The sequence below is a fragment of the Phalangium opilio genome, unplaced genomic scaffold (genome assembly GCF_054372755.1).
Source record: "Phalangium opilio isolate 3A_F unplaced genomic scaffold, DU_Popi_V2 ptg000075l_1, whole genome shotgun sequence".
NCBI lineage: Eukaryota > Metazoa > Arthropoda > Arachnida > Opiliones > Phalangiidae > Phalangium > Phalangium opilio.
In genome coordinates, this window is record NW_028324184.1 from 1,514,979 (window position 1) to 1,530,372 (window position 15,394).

A 15,394-nucleotide genomic window follows, 5' to 3' on the forward strand; every position below is an offset into this window, starting at 1 on the left:
TAAACAGTATTTAGATGGTCTGCTGTCCTATACTTCCGAGTAGGTCTCAACTTCACTCCGTGCACTAACTAAATGACTGCAATGACTGTCAAAGGTTTTTATAAGCCCGCGCTAGGACCTCCCTCCTACTAGGGCAATGGTCTAATCGCCCTCTAAGCGCTAGAAAGATAATAGAGTAGGCCTACAGTGAAGTCTACAATTAAGCCTACAGCCAGGCCTATAACCTGACAGAGTAAATGTCTGAGTGAGTTGACGTTCCGTTGCAACGTTATTAGTACAATTAAATGCAACGCTTAAGCTTACTATTAAAATCCCCCAAAACGTTATGCCGGGTGTAATTTTGGCAAGCAAACGAGTAAAAACGCTTTGGAACGATTAAATATCACTTATAAATTATATATTTGAAGTTTCTTTGAGAAAATGTTGGGAAAAACTAATTTTATGAACCTTTTCAATTTTTACATACCTACCCTTCTCCTATTGTCCCCTACGAGAACACTTCCCCTTCGAGCATTGAAAAAAAATGGTTAGCAAAAATAAAATCGTTATTCCAGCTCGTAATATAGCGAGTAAACTGGTAAAAACGCTTGGAAATCGTTAAATATTAATCAATAATTATGTTTTTAAAGTTTTCTGGTGTTTGTAGTGGGAAAAAGTTGTATTATAAAGTTATTAAATATACCAAAACATTCCCCCTTCCCCTTTCACACCCATAGACCGCCCCTGGTCGTATACTTCTCCTAAGAGTGATAAATCGTTAGCAATAAATATTTTTGTAATATCGAATATTTACAAAACAAACGAAAAAAAAATGCAAGAATCAATTTATTCAAATTAATTAGGATTAATTTAATGTTTTCTGGCTATTTTAATGAGAAAGAGCCACGTTTTTAGCATATTGGAGTTCTAAAATAGTCGGGTTAATTGAAAAATTTGTTAGCAAACTAGTTTAAAGGAACGATAATCTATTTTAATTAATTATTAATTGTAATTCAATATTTAATGTACGCTTTTCGTAATAGACTGTTTATAAAGCAGTGAGAAACTTCGTTAGGTTGCCAAGATGTTTAAAACAACCGCGCGTGGGGTGTTCTACATCTATGAAGGGTTAGCAAAAACTAAAACGTTATGCCGGGTGTAATTTTGACGAGCAAACTAATAGAAACGCTTGGAAACGATAAAATATGAGTTATAAATTATATATTTGAAGTTTTTTGAGAAAGCGTTGGGAAAAACCAATTTTATTAAATTTTTTAATTTTGGTTTGTAATACCTCCCCTCCCCCTATAGTTCCCCTACGAGTTCGCTTTTCCTTTAAGCAGACGAAAAAATGGTTAGCAAAAATAAAATCGTTATTCCAGCCCGTAATTAAGCGAGCAAACTGGTAAAAACGCTTGGAAATCATTAAATATTAATCAATAATTATGTTTCTAAAGTTTTCTGGTGTTTGTACTGGGAAAAAGCGTTGATAAAATAGAAAATATTGCTACTCTCTTTACGGACGTACATTAAACGCTTATGCCATTAGCTGCCTCGAACTTTGGCTAGCCTTCATCAGTGGCGGAGCTATGGCCATCTATGAAGGGTTAGCGAGAATTCTGGAGGTAATTTTGACGCGCAAACTAATAAAAACGGTTAGAAACGATTAAATATGAGTTACAAATTATATATTTCAAGTTTCATGAAAAATTGTTGGGAAAAACTAATTTTATTCAATGTTTTGTTTTTGGTTTGTAATCCCTCCCTTCCCCTACAAAAACAAAGCCCCTTCGAGCAGACGAAAAAATGGTTAGCAAAAATAAAATCGTTATTCCAGCTCGTAATTAAGCGTGCAAACTGGTAGAAACGCTTGGAAATCATTAAATAATGATTAATAATTATGTTTATAAAGTTTTCTGGTGTTTGTACTGGGAAAAAGCGTTGATAAAATTGAAAATATTACTACTGTCATTACGGACGTACATTAAAGGCTTATACCATTAGCTGCCTCGAACTTTGGCGAGGCTTCATCCCTCTGCGGAGCTATAGCCATCTATGAAGGGTTAGCGAGAATGCCGGGTGTAATTTTGGCGGGCAAACTAATCAAAACGCTTGGAATCGATTAAATATGAGTTATAAATTATATATTCGAAGTTTCTTGAGAAATTGTTGGGAAAAACCAATTTTATTCAATATTTAAATTTTTGGTTTGTAATACCTCCCCTCCCCCTATAGTTCCCCTACGAGTTCGCTTTTCCTTTAAGCACGCAAGAATGGTTAGCAAAAATAAAATCGTTATTCCAGCCCGTAATTAAGCGAGCAAACAGGTAAAAACGCTTGGAAACCATTAAATACTAATTAATAATTATGTTTTTAAAGTTTTCTGGTGTTTGTACTGGGAAAAAGCGTTGATAAATTAGAAAATGTCACTACTGTCATTACGGACGTACATTAGACGCTTATGCCATTAGCTGCCTCGAACTGTGGCGAGCCTTCATCCCACTGCAGAGCTATAGCCATCTCTGAACGGTTAGCAAAAACTAAAACGTTATGCCGGGTGTAATTTTGACGAGCAAACTTATAAAAACGATTGGGAACGATTAAATATGAGTTATTAATTATGTATTCGAAGTTTCTTGAGAAATTGTTGGGAAAAACCAATTTTATTCAATGTTTTAATTTTGGTTTGTAATACCTCCCCTCCCCCTATAGTTCCCCTGCAAGAACGCTTTTCCTTTATGCACACAAGAATGGTTAGCAAAAATAAAATCGTTATTCCAGCTCGTAATATAGCGTGCAAACTGGTAAAAACGCTTGGAAATGATTAAATATTAATGAATAATTATGTTTCTAAAGTTTTCTGGTGTTTGTACTGGGAAAAAGCGTTGATAAATTAGAAAATATTACTACTGTCATTACGGACGTACATTAGACGCTTATGCCATTAGCTGCCTCGAACTTTGGCGAGCCTTCATCCCTGTGATTGGTTGACACGGAGCTACAGATATGAAGGGTTAGCAAAAAATGAAACGTTATGCCGGGTGTAATTTTGACGAGCAAACTAATAAAAACACTTGGGAACGATTAAATGTCAGTTATTAATTATGTATTCGAAGTTTCTTGAGAAATTGTTGGGAAAAACCAATTTTATTGAATATTTTAATTTTGGTTTGTAATACCTCCCCTCCCCCTATAGTTCCCCTACAAGAACGCTTTTCCTTTAAGCAGACGAAAAAATGGTTAGCAAAAATAAAATCGTTATTCCAGCTCGTAATATAGCGTGCAAACTGGTAAAAACGCTTGGAAATGATTAAATATTAATGAATAATTATGTTTCTGAAGTTTTCTGGTGTTTGTACTGGGAAAAAGCGTTGATAAAATACAAAATATTGCCAGAGTCATTACGGACGTACATCAGACGCTTATGCCATTAGCTGCCTCGAACTTTGGCGAGCCTTCGTCCCTCTGATTGCTTGACGCGGAGCTACAGCCATCTATGAAGGGTTAGCAAAAACTAAAACGTTATGCCGGGTGTCATTTTGGCGAGCAAACTAATAAAAACACTTGGAATCGATTAAATATGAGTTATAAATTATATATTCGAAGTTTCTTGAGAAATTGTTGGGAAAAACCAATTTTATTCAATATTTTAATTTTTGGTTTGTAATACCTCCCCTCCCCCTATAGTTCCCCTACGAGTTCGCTTTTCCTTTAAGCACGCAAGAATGGTTAGCAAAAATAAAATCGTTATTCCAGCCCGTAATTAAGCGAGCAAACAGGTAAAAACGCTTGGAAACCATTAAATACTAATTAATAATTATGTTTTTAAAGTTTTCTGGTGTTTGTACTGGGAAAAAGCGTTGATAAATTAGAAAATGTCACTACTGTCATTACGGACGTACATTAGACGCTTATGCCATTAGCTGCCTCGAACTGTGGCGAGCCTTCATCCCACTGCAGAGCTATAGCCATCTCTGAACGGTTAGCAAAAACTAAAACGTTATGCCGGGTGTAATTTTGGCGAGCAAACTAATAAAAACGCTTGGAAACGATTAAATATGAGTTATAAATTATATATTTAAAGTTTTTTGAGAAAGTGTTGGGAAAAACTAATTTTATTCAATGTTTTGATTTTGGTTTGTAATACCTCCCCTCCCCCTATAGTTCCCCTACAAGAACGCTTTTCCTTTAAGCAGACGAAAAAATGGTTAGCAAAAATAAAATCGTTATTCCAGCTCGTAATATAGCGTGCAAACTGGTAAAAACGCTTGGAAATGATTAAATATTAATGAATAATTATGTTTCTAAAGTTTTCTGGTGTTTGTACTGGGAAAAAGCGTAGATTAAATAGAAAATATTGCTACTGTCATTACGGACGTACATTAGACGCTTATGCCATTAGCTGCCTCGAACTTTGGCGAGCCTTCATTCCTCGGCGGAGCTATAGCCATCTATGAAGGGTTAGCAAAAACTAAAACGTTATGCCGGGTGTCATTTTGGCGAGCAAACTAATAAAAACACTTGGAATCGATTAAATATGAGTTATAAATTATATATTCGAAGTTTCTTGAGAAATTGTTGGGAAAAACCAATTTTATTCAATATTTTAATTTTTGGTTTGTAATACCTCCCCTCCCCCTATAGTTCCCCTACGAGTTCGCTTTTCCTTTAAGCACGCAAGAATGGTTAGCAAAAATAAAATCGTTATTCCAGCCCGTAATTAAGCGAGCAAACAGGTAAAAACGCTTGGAAACCATTAAATACTAATTAATAATTATGTTTTTAAAGTTTTCTGGTGTTTGTACTGGGAAAAAGCGTTGATAAATTAGAAAATGTCACTACTGTCATTACGGACGTACATTAGACGCTTATGCCATTAGCTGCCTCGAACTGTGGCGAGCCTTCATCCCACTGCAGAGCTATAGCCATCTCTGAACGGTTAGCAAAAACTAAAACGTTATGCCGGGTGTAATTTTGACGAGCAAACTTATAAAAACGATTGGGAACGATTAAATATGAGTTATTAATTATGTATTCGAAGTTTCTTGAGAAATTGTTGGGAAAAACCAATTTTATTCAATGTTTTAATTTTGGTTTGTAATACCTCCCCTCCCCCTATAGTTCCCCTGCAAGAACGCTTTTCCTTTATGCACACAAGAATGGTTAGCAAAAATAAAATCGTTATTCCAGCCCGTAATTAAGCGAGCAAACGGGTAAAAACGCTTGGAAATCATTAAATATTAATCAATAATTATGTTTATAAAGTTTTCTGGTGTTTGTACTGGGAAAAAGCGTTGATAAATTAGAAAATGTTACTACTGTCATAAGTGTATGTCGAGCAAACGAGAAAAACCCTTGGGAACAATTTAATAACAGTAATGAATCTCTGGAAAAACTAATTTTATGAACTACTTTAATTTTGAATTAGGATACCTCCCCTTCCCCAATAGTTCCCATACCCGTACTCTTCCCCTTCAAGCACTCAAACAAAAAAGGTTATCAAGTAGAAAATCATTATGCCACCTCTTAATTTAACGAGCAAAGGAGTAAAATCGCTTGGGAACAATTAAGTATCAATTAAAAATGTATTTTCTAATGTTTCCCGGTATTTTCTCTGCGAAAAGTACTTTCATGAAGTGTTTCTTGGTAATACCATCCTAATTTTGTGTACTAAAGAGTTATGTATTTCTATAAATAAATTAATAGGTTTAAATACAGTTATTTAGTCGCAGTTTTACTTTAAAATTACTTTAATATATTGTGGGAAGTCGCCTTTCTATTATTTACTCTGCATCTTTTATTTTAATTAACAACTAACGCTTAATTTATATTCATTTACGTTAATTCATATTCATTCAGATTTGTCAAAGGCTTAATATAATATAAGCAGACGCATAAGCAGACGCCGTTTAATTTTCTGAGAAATTCTGAGAGTTATGCCGGGTTAGCAAAAAATCAGTAGCAAAATAAAATTAGGTAAACTAGTATCACCCGTTTTCATGGTGTTTCTCGCGGAGTCTGAGATTGTCTGAAACTTTAGAAAATTGATTTTCAAATTCGAATAAATTAATTACTTAAGAAAATTTTGTAAATATGGATCTGCCTAAACCTCCAGAGGGTATGTCTAACAAGATTTTATATTCGCAAACTAATTTCTATCTCTAAAATAAGTTTAAATAACACGAATTGAAGATAAGCCTTGGCTTTTTGTTTGTACCCGACTACCCGGTCCCTTCCCTTTACCGTTATATTCTTTCAAACAATCCAAATATTTAGCTGATTATTTTTTTTAATAAAGAAACAGACCTCAGAAACATCATAGATAAACTAGCCCAGTTTGTTGCCCGAAATGGGCCCGAATTTGAACACATGACCAAACAAAAACAAAAGGATAACCCCAAATTTTCCTTCCTCTTCGGTGGAGAACATTTCAATTATTATCAATATCGCGTAACTACGGAGCAAGCTAGTATGTCAAATGAAACCTTCTCAATATATGTAAGGAAATTTATAATACAAGCTCATTTGGAACTATAGTTTTAAAGCAAAAACAGAGATCAGTTGAGCAGCAAGTTGTTCAACACTCTTTAACTCAACAGTCAATTCAATCAGCACCGTGGCAGCAACCGCAAGCCACTCAACCGCACTTGCCAATCGCGGTGCAACCCTCCCACGAAATTCAAGAGCAAATTCGTCAAAGTGAACAAAATCTAGCGGCCCAACATCAATTGCTTTTGCAGCAACAACAAGTAACTCCCTCGTTCTCGGTTGTCATCTTGAAATGATTAAACGCATTTACGCGTAAATTTTGAAGGTTCAAATTGACGAAGTAATACGTAAAGCTCAAGAAGAGAAGCTGATGAAAATGGCTCAAGCCGCTGATATTAGTCTAGAAGAGCTTGACAAAGTTTTGCAACCTATTATCGAGCAGTGTACCAAAGACTCAATATCGGTAAGTATACTTATAGAATTTCAAGCAGTGTCGAGACAAATTTTTATCATTTCCATTATGACGCGAAGGGTGGTAAAGGTTGGATATTTTCAAACTCAGCGACTCCTCAAAAGATTGAAGTTATTTGCGAATATTTGTTGAAAAGGTTTGACGAGTTCCCCCCCCGACCTTCCCCTATGGTTAATGCGAAGACTAATATTGTCTTATTGTAGAGTAATATCACCTACAGCGACTTTTGACGCGCGTTTGCATCTAGTTTACCTGATTAATGATGTTTTACATCACTGGTAATTTTAGTAAAGTTAATCCTATTTCCTATCCGACACAAAATAGTAAATACCTTATTTGTTTTTAAATTAAATTTAGCGTAAGAAAAAATGCCGATGACCTTAAAAATGTTTTAATTCGAGTTGTAGTTCCCATTTTTTGCACCACCAGTTTGGGTGTTGATGAGGAAAAGCAGCAAAAACTTGAAAAAGTAACGAATTGTTTATAATTACGAGGGATCAGACACTCAGTTGCATTTTTAATGAAAATGTCGCGTGTCCAAGCCCTTGTCTCCATTTAATTAACGCTAACGCATAAAAATTAATTTTGTTAATTGATTCGTAGCTTTTAAAGCTCTGGGAAACTAACAATTACTTTGAACCAAATGTTCTGGATGTAAGTTTGCTTCTAATGTCAACTTACGTTTGAGGAACTTAATAATTTTCAATTTCAATTCCGCGTCATTTTTATTTTTTATAGCAACTTAAAAACCCCGCCATAACTGTGGCCGCGTTCCAAGTAATATCGAATCGACAATTACATATTCCTAGGGGTGTGCGAATAGCACTTTTTGGGTATCGAACCGGTTATCGAATACCAAAAAATTTTCCTTATCAAATACCGAATCGAATAGTTTATTCCAAATCGAATACTGAATAGTTAGGCCTTGGTAATTTTTTTCCTTCCCGATTAATCGCGAATAGTTAAGCCTAGTGTTCGCGAATATTTAACCCTAGTATTCGCGAATACTAGGCCAACTATTCGCGGTTAATCGGGTAGTAACCCTAATATTCGCGAATAGTTAATACAAAGCAAGGAGAAGAACATTTAGAAGCTCCTAAATTTCAAAATACCTCTCCTCATTGGTGGTCAAGTATTTCTTAAAATTTTCATATTCACTTGCCAGTAGTTTTTGATGGGAGACAAATAAAATCGGGATGATATTTTTTAAAATAAGGTGGTCTCTCTAGTGCCAAGGACCTAAATTTATGGTTGTCGAACTTTAACCGAATAGTCAATTCGGTATTCGATATTCGAATCGAATAGTGAAAATGGGCTAATCGAATACCGAATCGAATTATTCGGTTCGGTATTCGATCGAATTATTCGATTGAAACGGTTAACCGCACACCTCTACATGATATTCCTATAAATGTCAGATGTAGGAGGTTGACGGGGGGTTTTATTTTAGGCTGGAATTATCACGGAAAACGCCAACTTCATTTCCACCATTACCAACGCGATTCAAGCGCAATACGCCATGTTACAAAAACAACATCAAGATTACGTGGCGCATTTGACGGGTCAAATTCCGCCAATGCATCAAAATCAAAACACCCCTTTTGGTTATCCCCAACAAATGCATCCCTCGTTAATGGGAACTCCAATGAGCCAACAGCCACTAAATCAACCTAATCAAACGGGAATGAGTTCGGTTAGCGCAGGATTCGGAACCTTGTTGCGGCCAAATCAACAACAGCAACAAGGCGGTGAAAGTACGACATCGACAAACCAACCCGGGATATTTCTGCAACAACAAAATCAGAACATTTTTGGAGCCGGAGACCAAAATCGTAATTTGCCACAGATGCAAATGGCTTTAAATAACGTCAAGATTGAAAATCAAGGGCAAATGGGGATGGGACAACCAAATATGGCAATGTCTCCCATGCAGTTACACGGACCTTTCGCTAATCAAGGCAATCAAATGAATCAGGCGCAACAAAATAACAATTTTCAAGGAACCGGAGTTGGAATGCAACCAAATTTTCAAGGCAACAACCAATTCAATCAAATTAACCCGAACTTCGTCAGTGGAAACGCGGTTCCTAACCAGGGTGGTGGCTTCAACCAGGGCCCTCCGCCGCCTTTCACCCAAATGCCGCCGCCGCCATTTCCCGGTGGTAATTTCACGTTTTAATTGAACCATTTTAACTATTAATTTATACCAGAAGTATATAATACTTCTCTTCGAGAGAAGTGTACAAGCACAAAGCGGGGTAAGTGTAACGTCACTCTTCCCAACATCGGAACATTAGAGCAAGGTTACTAAACCGAATCACATACGCGATAAATAGTTCCCTCATCATTACTCTATTAGCGTTTAAATATTTGGCAAGACGCATGCATGCGCTTGTGGATTGTTGTCCCACGTCAAGACAATCAAGGTTTGTGGGATGATTGCTGGGGATTTAGTGCCAAACAACTATTGAATTCACCTTACGGTGCGATGCCCATTTGAACTTAGTTTGATGAGCGAGAAAGCAAACTAAAAGGGGGATGGGGAGCCTGGGAAGAATGACGTTACATAACTAAAGCATTAAGAGGATACAGAGTGTCATCCTTCTTCTATTATCCCCTTCTGTTAATACGTATTTAGCTTTTGCATAAACTGCGCACCGTTGTTTTGTTCAATCGTCCATTCGTTTATTGTTTTCTTTTACTTTTTTATTTGGCACCGTTTCTCGGCACAAATTTGTAGGTCCCAGATTTGGCGATTTTTACAAACTCCAACCTCCACCCGCTTTTAATCTAGGCAACAGCGATCTTCAATTGAATCAGGGTCCATTACCTAATTTGGGTCTCGGCGCTCTCGGAGGACCTTTTCAACAACCACCGCCTGATGTTATGAGGGAAAATATCATGCCTTCGGTACCGTACTATGACCTTCCGGCGGGACTCATGGTTCCACTTGTAGCGGTACGTTTTTCGACTTTATTCACCCAGAAACGGACTAAATAACAGGGCTCCCACCAGGTCCCTAAAGTCCCTATTTTGCTACAAGGTCCTTAATCTACCCTAAAATTGGTATTCGGTCCTTAAATCACCCTATTTTTATAAACCTCAGAAAAAGAATAAGGGTGACCTGAAAATGTCTTGTCTGAGATTTGACCAGAGCCCCAAATTTGCGGAGCTCGCTTCGCTCGCTCCGGTTATTTATGATTTACTTAATGTTAAATTTAAACGAATTAATTGGCTAATTTTTATAACAAAAACAACTCGTGCAAAAATTATTCGACTGAATTTAAACTGGTTTTCATATATGTTCGCCATGTACGTTGTTGCAAATGGTCAGAGAAATTTGTTCAAGTTAGTCAGGGAAAACCTGGAAAAGTTAGGGAATTTCATTCCAAAAATTTTGTACGAACCCTAGTGTAAAGGTCCAAATTCTAGTTCGGTGGATTTTTTAAAAAACAATAAACATGAACATGATACGAAAATAGTTACTTCTAATCAAAAAAACGTTCCTTATACATTAGAGCCAGTATCAAGTCTTACCTACCGCTCCCTTAGAATAAGAATATAAACAAAAGAAAGTCAGAAATAATATCCTATTTTGTCGAAAAAATAGAAAAAGAGTAATAGGTTCCTAACTGTTTGAGATATTTTCACAGAATAGATATCATTTTGTTTTACCAGTGGTCCCTTTTTGGTTCCTACTTTAAGAATTTAGGTCCCTATTTTACCCTATTTTTATCGTGAAAAGTCCCTTTTTCCCCCTATTTATTTTTGAGATTTTGGTGGGAGCCCTGAAATAACGTCAATGTGGACCTGCTAAACAATGTCTTCTTGACAGCTCGAAGAACAGGACTACAGACCTTTAGATCCCGACGACATCAGACTTCCTCCGCCAGCACCACCGAGCGAAAGATTAATAACGGCGGTGGAAATGTTTTACGCCCCGCCTAGTCACGACAGACCCAGAAACAGGTACAACTTCAGCGTCATTCCTGCCCTTTTAAATATATTAAACGTCAAACTTGACTGACTACGTACCTAGCGATGGTTGGGAACAACTGGGACTGTACGAGTTCTTCAAAGCCAAATCCAACTGCAAGAAACACAGTGGTAGATCCAAAGGAAGGGACGACGATCGCCTGAACAGCGAAGGTGATGACAGTCGAGATACTCAAGAAAGCGATACCCAGGATGAACCTTTCGCCAATAGCGGCTCTTCCCCTTTATTGCCTACCCCCAGTATGGCGCCTAATCCCATGTGGAATACGCAACCCGTTTTTTACGACCAGGATCAATCTCCACCCAGGAGACGTTATCGGGAAAACAAAAGGTAACTATTATACAGAGCTCATACAAACCTGGAAAACAGGGAAAACCTGGAAAAATCAGGGAAATAAATAGTTGACAAAAACCTCAGGGAAAACTCAGGGAAATTTTGAATTTTTAGTAAAATTCAGGGAAATCAGGGAAATTTGCGTCAAACAGGGACCGAGTAATTAAGCAAAATGTTCATAAACACCCTCCATAGGATTAACATTACACTATACTTTGGAGGCTCATAACTCTGGTTATATTAGAGATACGGGGGTGCCCTTTGATTATGTAATTTGCCCCCCCCCTCCTCCGTTAACATTTGCTCCATAGGATACTTGATATACGGGAAAAACCTGGAAATCTCAGGGAAGTATATGGGGAAAAACCTGGAAATCTCAGGGAAGTATATGGGGAAAAACCTGGAAATCTCAGGGAAATTTGTTTTCCAAAAGTTGTATGAACCCTGTTATAGAAAACGAATCCCGAACGTTACATTTTCGCGCGGATTCTAATTATTTTCATTAGCCCTCCCCAAAGTCTTTCCAGTTCCAGCGGCGGTCCGAGTAGTTCTAATTTCAAAATAACTTCACCAAGAAGGCGGATACGCAGCCGGAGTCGAAGTAGAACCCCACCAACCTATTCCAGATCTAATCGTAGCAGATCAAGGTTGCTATAGGGCTTTTCAATTGGCTCGTCTTTCTTTCTAAACCTTTTAATTTCAACAATTTTTTAAGCAGATCACGCTCGCGTTCGCCATCACGTTCGAGATCCAGATCTTACTCTCGATCTCGCTCAAGATCTAGATCAAGATCAAGGTCAAGGTCACCTCCTCCTAGGTCTCGCGCGAACAGAAAATATTCCCGATCGCGTTCAAAGTCTCGTTCGAGATCAAGAAGCCCTCCGCCACGCCGTAGAGATGATAGAAGCCTATCACCTCCCAGGTTTGTTTGTTTGCGAACTTTGACCAAAGAGAATATACCAAGAGGAGCGGAAACTTTATAATAGGGACCAACTCTGAATTTGGAGTAACTAGTTCCGGTCGTTCACGTGACCGTGCTGTCTACTTAAAAAAAACCTTTTGTACGTCAATGGCCAACCCTTTGCCACCAGACTTAGAAATAAGGATAATTTTTAAACTAGTCCTTGGGACCAGTGACCCCCCTAGTGTCCTAAATAATAAACTGGTCTCCGGAGTGGTCCTAGCCTTTGTTCTCCTATAGATTTGCAATTAATAAACTGGTCCCGAGGACCAGTAACCCCCACTTTTTGAATTAAAAAAACTAGTCCAAGCAATTAATAAACTGGTCCCCGGAGTGGTCCCAGCCTTTGTTCTCCTATAGATTTGCAATTAATAAACTGGTCCCCGGAGTGGTCCCATGCAGGCTTTGTTCTCCTATAGATTTGCAATTAATAAACTGGTCCCCGGAGTGGTCCCATGCAGGCTTTGTTCTCCTATAGATTTGCAATTAATAAACTGGTCCCGAGGACCAGTAACCCCCACTTTTTGAATTAAAAAACTAGTCCAAGCAATTAATAAACTGGTTTTGGACCAGTGGACGGCACGTATGCTATTTCTAAGTCTGTTTGCCACCACCAAAATTAAGCAGCCGACATAATTTAACCAATAAAGGGCGTCATTGCTTAGCCAATCAACAAAAATCGGATCTAGTTACTCCAAAACCGTGGCCGGGGACTTTCTGCTCCTCTGGGTATATTCTCTTTGCTTTGACGTGACGTATTAAGCTCGCTATGACATCATCATTTCCATTGTTACTAAATACTATAGATTTGGTGGCATGACTGCCGAACAAAGGTTAGACGAGAGTAATAAAGGGCATCAATTACTAAAAAAGATGGGGTGGTCGGGTATGGGTTTGGGCGCCTCTGAACAGGGAATACAAGACCCAATTCACGCGGGTGACGTCCGTGATCGGCAGGATCAATACAAAGGAGTTGGTGTTAGCCTTAATGACCCCTATGAAAGTTTCCGTAAATCTAAGGGACAGGCGTTCATCAACAGAATGAAAGCCCGCGCTGAAGAAATGGGTAAAACCTAGGGCTGCGTTCAGTAACCGGCATCAAAAACATCGATGACTAAAAGATGACATCGATGTCTTACTGAACGGTTTTTCGCGTCTTTGGGCGTGACGTCATGATGCTCATCGGATGCCCATCAGAAAAATCGCCTGTGAGAGGAGGTTTTTTTGATGAGCATCGGATTCATGACGTAAATTTCGTCATTTTGCGCCGCGACAATTAAAATAATGTAGAATTGACAAATATTATCCTTATCGATAATAATACTAAAAAGCAATATATTATTTCGGTAAAAAAATGGATTCTGATAGAATTTTGATTTAATTGATAAATTGAAGTACAATATCTTTGTAAATATTTCGGATTTATTATTTAAGCCTCTGCACTAACGTTATCATAATATCGTCGCCATTTTGAAAAGCATCGATTACACAAAATTGTGCCGTTCAACGACTGCAACGTCATCATGACGTCAAAAGAACACCGATTTCATTTTCCCAAAACATCGATGTTTTTCCTGATGAGTGTTACTGAACGCAGCCATGATCGCATTTATTCTTTTATTTTTTACCCCCAACGTGTAATGTTTTTATTTTCGTTTTTGGGTATTAGTTTCAAATCCGTGAATCATTATTACAAGTGTGAAAAAATGGACTTTTATTTTATTTCATTACAGTTAATTACTGTATTAATGCGAAAAATAAAAATAAGATGAACACTGTGTTGATTAGTTTTTATTATTATTCAATAATGATATCGCGTTCGGTCATAGTACGACCAAGATCCGGAGCTTTAAGATGTTCGTCTCTTATCTGAAATAGAGTTTGTCTTGAATTTATTTACCATACCACGTCTTCTGTTTTTGTTTATGTCAGCTAACTAAATTTACCTGTCCTCCCGCTGTACCTCTTCCGTATTGTCTTCCTTCAACAAAACCCGCGTCCCAGTCAGTTCTAATGAGCCTATCATCCAGTCTCGTGGTGTTGACGTACCTCATGGCATTCTCGGCATCTTCTCTAGTGTAATACCTATTATAAAGGGTTGGAAAGGGTTCAGTTCAAAGTTACGTGGTTTTAAGGTGTAATTCATAAACGTATGACGCAACGCAATTTAGTACAGGCAAAGGCAGGACGTTGTGCGCAATCTTCCGCCTTTTGCGCACGACGCCCTGCCTTTGCCTGTACTAAATTGCGTTGCGTCCGACGTTTATGAATTCCACCTTTAGGCTACATACTCACTCGACGAAACAAAAGCCACAAGGTGTCTTATGTATCCTATTCAGACCCATGATGATTCTTTTAATTTCTCCGCATTTAGCAAAGAGTTCGTATATCTGCTCTTCTGTCGTGTAAAATGAAAGGTTACCGATGTAAAGTGTGCATGATAATTCGATAGCCCTTGAATATTCTTTCGCGGATAGCTGAAAATTAACAACAATAATGTAATAACCACCATATATACGCTTGCCAGCGAATAATTTTTGAGGGAAATAAATATTATTATTATTATTATTATAACGAAGCTTATTGAAAGGAACTGGGGGGGGGGGTGGGAGAGCCAAGGCTTAGAAAATAAAGTTGTTTAAAGGTTAATTACTAATGGTATACAAACATTTGATTTATAATCCCTGTAATTTGTTTTAGGAAACGGCATTTCTTTCCTTCTTCGCTACTTTATTTTCACAGTTAAATTACTTTTCTTGTAATTTACGCTAAAACACCACGGACTCCCCCCTAAAGGGTCTCCACTAAACTGCCTAAAGTACAGAACCACGGTTCCAGTTCCACCAAAAGAATATACACTGCACTGCAGATGAAACGGCGGTATGGTAGTAGTTTCTATAGAACCTTCATGAATTTTGTTTTCAAACAGTAAGATAAAAAACTACCATACTACGAAGACAGCTTTCTCTGGAAAAAAAGGTAATTTTATGCCGTTTTATTGTGTTTCAATTTCTCTACTATGTGATGATTTTTTTTTATAAAAAAAACTATTATAGCTGAAGAATTTAAATTTTACAGGATAATATCAAACCTTTCAAAACACGTCTCATTAAAAATTCAAGAGATTTCCATTACTATTACTCCCTGCTGTGACCCCTTGCTG

At 37.5% G+C, this 15,394-nt stretch overlaps 2 protein-coding genes and 1 long non-coding RNA gene across 4 annotated transcripts; 1 reads left to right on the forward strand and 2 right to left on the reverse strand.

Annotated features, from left to right (window-relative positions):
- Window positions 1-5,482: 5,482 nt before the first annotated feature.
- LOC149658691 (uncharacterized) lies at window positions 5,483-5,958 on the reverse strand. The gene is made up of 2 exons (XR_016369881.1): window positions 5,729-5,958; window positions 5,483-5,667 (listed from the first exon to the last, which is right to left on the reverse strand). It is a non-coding gene; the product is annotated as an uncharacterized LOC149658691 (long non-coding RNA).
- Window positions 5,956-14,009, forward strand: LOC149658692 (calcium homeostasis endoplasmic reticulum protein-like). Of its 2 annotated transcripts, none has more exons than XM_089844302.1 (17): window positions 5,956-6,097; window positions 6,278-6,448; window positions 6,517-6,728; window positions 6,794-6,931; window positions 7,000-7,076; window positions 7,144-7,218; window positions 7,298-7,409; window positions 7,544-7,594; window positions 7,679-7,717; window positions 8,391-9,102; window positions 9,681-9,898; window positions 10,776-10,909; window positions 10,980-11,267; window positions 11,777-11,917; window positions 11,989-12,192; window positions 13,038-13,297; window positions 13,901-14,009. In XM_089844302.1, exons 1-17 carry the CDS (start codon window positions 6,073-6,075, stop codon window positions 13,912-13,914), a joined length of 2,871 nt encoding a protein of 956 aa, XP_089700428.1. In that variant the 5' UTR covers window positions 5,956-6,072; the 3' UTR covers window positions 13,915-14,009. The 2 variants fall into 2 exon arrangements, with proteins under 2 accessions (XP_089700428.1, XP_089700429.1); XM_089844303.1 differs by having other exon boundaries at window positions 9,735-9,898.
- On the reverse strand, window positions 13,919-15,066 carry Cbp20 (cap binding protein 20). The gene is made up of 4 exons (XM_089844318.1): window positions 14,900-15,066; window positions 14,527-14,708; window positions 14,178-14,316; window positions 13,919-14,100 (listed from the first exon to the last, which is right to left on the reverse strand). The coding sequence occupies exons 1-4, from the start codon at window positions 14,939-14,941 to the stop codon at window positions 14,029-14,031; spliced, it is 435 nt and encodes a 144-aa protein (XP_089700444.1). The 5' UTR covers window positions 14,942-15,066; the 3' UTR covers window positions 13,919-14,028.
- Window positions 15,067-15,394: the final 328 nt, after the last annotated feature.